This window comes from Sphaeroforma arctica, assembly GCF_001186125.1.
Source record: "Sphaeroforma arctica JP610 unplaced genomic scaffold supercont1.2170, whole genome shotgun sequence".
Lineage (NCBI taxonomy): Eukaryota > Ichthyosporea > Ichthyophonida > Sphaeroforma > Sphaeroforma arctica.
The window spans coordinates 6,437-8,303 of NW_014038388.1; the positions used below are offsets into that span (position 1 = coordinate 6,437).

The window sequence follows — 1,867 nt, forward strand, 5'->3', positions numbered from 1 at the left end:
CATCAGCATGGGTGCACAATCTGGCATTCAATAACCTTCAGATGTCTCATGTACATAAACATATAACACACACATGACCCACTAGAGAAGTGTAAAATTTAAGGGAGAACGGGCAAGTCCGTAGGACTTTTAATATCAGCTCATCCGGTGCGCAAGACTTACTTTCAACGTAGCCGTGGCCGCATACTGCATATCAGGTTCCGAGACACCCTTCTCGCGATGCATGGCAACCAATTGTGTGGGGTCGCCTCTGTGCTGCGATTCGTAGCTCTCTCCGAAGTAATCTAGACTCATGCTTTTGAGTGCCTGATGCAAGTCTTGTTTGAGATTCTGCATAATATGATTGGATGTGAGCTGCGCTAAAGTGGGTGCTCGATTTATGTGCATGCGTGTTCTTCTAGACGCAGTATCATCTATACAGTATGTGCGAGCTTTGACAAACAACGACAATGATGTTATCAATATTTGCACTGTGACGGTACTTTTCACATCCATGTTGAGGAACCAACATACGTGTAGCTATCGACGTTAAACAACTACTTAAAGCCGGTAAAACCCACTTACTACCGGTTGTTTTATTTTACAAGTTTCACACAATTCATTGATTCTAATACCCACTCTCACCATCCTTGCTATCAATTGTTACCACTTTACACCGGCCATCTCTAACCACCAACGTAGTGCCTGGATTATTGCAAAATAGCGAACCAAGATGCGTGCAACAGATTGTGCTTGCGTATTTCTTTGAATACGGAATCTGATGTTGCCAGTTTCTGCCCATACTTCAGACTTCTTGTGCCATTACTGGCATGTATGACAATCGAACCTACCCGTATCTTAGCAGTTAACCTCAAGTTGCCGCGCAAATCTGTAACCTCCAAGGGTATACTCATTATCTGGTACATCGCCGCTTTGACTGCTAGTCCCAAATCCCACTTGCTCCTCGTATTCATCGAGCCATAATCACTTTTGCTCAGTTTGGCCAGCACAGTTCCGAAATCGGCGCCTATAGAAATTAGAGTGCAGACAAGCCACATCGCCGATTACTTTGATTAGTGGGCGTAGCTTTTTTAAATATAGGGATAATATACCATAAAAATCAAATAATCATTCAATATACCATATAAAACAATTCCGATATACCGCTCATACACAAGCTACGTATAGAACCAGGGTATAGTAGTACACACCAGAGATGCAGTGTGAATGAGGGCTATCGCTCATAGTGATTGCTTGGTAGAGTGAGATTCTACTTTTGGTGACAGGAACTAATTGATCAGCAATTATAGTCCAAAATGATATTTACGTAGCCATACATCAGATCTAGCAAGACAAAAATTAAATCATCACTGTATGAGTTTCTCTTCAACAGACAAATTACCAAAATAAATTATTAATCGACCTTCAAGACATACCGTCAGTTGCTTGCCCTGCAGATCCAATATTTGTCTCAAGGCCTGATGATTTCTTCTTGCCTTCTCCAGAACTCTGATCAACTTTGACGTTTGACTCTGAGCCTATTAAGTGTGTTAAATTCGTTTCCTTTTGGTTGTCCGATTCCGACTCTTCCAATTCCAGCAGTTTTGATTTTTGGGCATCGTTCTCGATTTGAGTATCCTCGTTATTCTCTGCAATTGTTTCAGATCCCTTTGTGGAGTACATTGAACGTAAGGGTTTAAACTCGAATTTAAATTGTATTTATTCCTTTCCGGAAAGAAAAAATATATAAAAGCAGACAAGCGGTCAATTCGCGGCATTATACTTCGGTTTATATGTAAAATTGTCCATTGCAAGCATACATGGCTGTCCTTTGCGAGTCTAATGTAAATGTTCCAGATGGATACCTTGTGATCGTTCAGAAGTATGC

General features: G+C 41.1%; 1 protein-coding gene across 1 annotated transcript; it reads right to left on the minus strand.

Annotated features, from left to right (window-relative positions):
• Positions 1-689: 689 nt before the first annotated feature.
• On the minus strand, positions 690-1,662 carry SARC_12246 (hypothetical protein; the record flags this gene model as incomplete). The annotated part of the gene is made up of 2 exons (XM_014293654.1): positions 690-1,006; positions 1,416-1,662. The coding sequence occupies 2 exons, from the start codon at positions 1,660-1,662 to the stop codon at positions 690-692; spliced, it is 564 nt and encodes a 187-aa protein (XP_014149129.1).
• Positions 1,663-1,867: the final 205 nt, after the last annotated feature.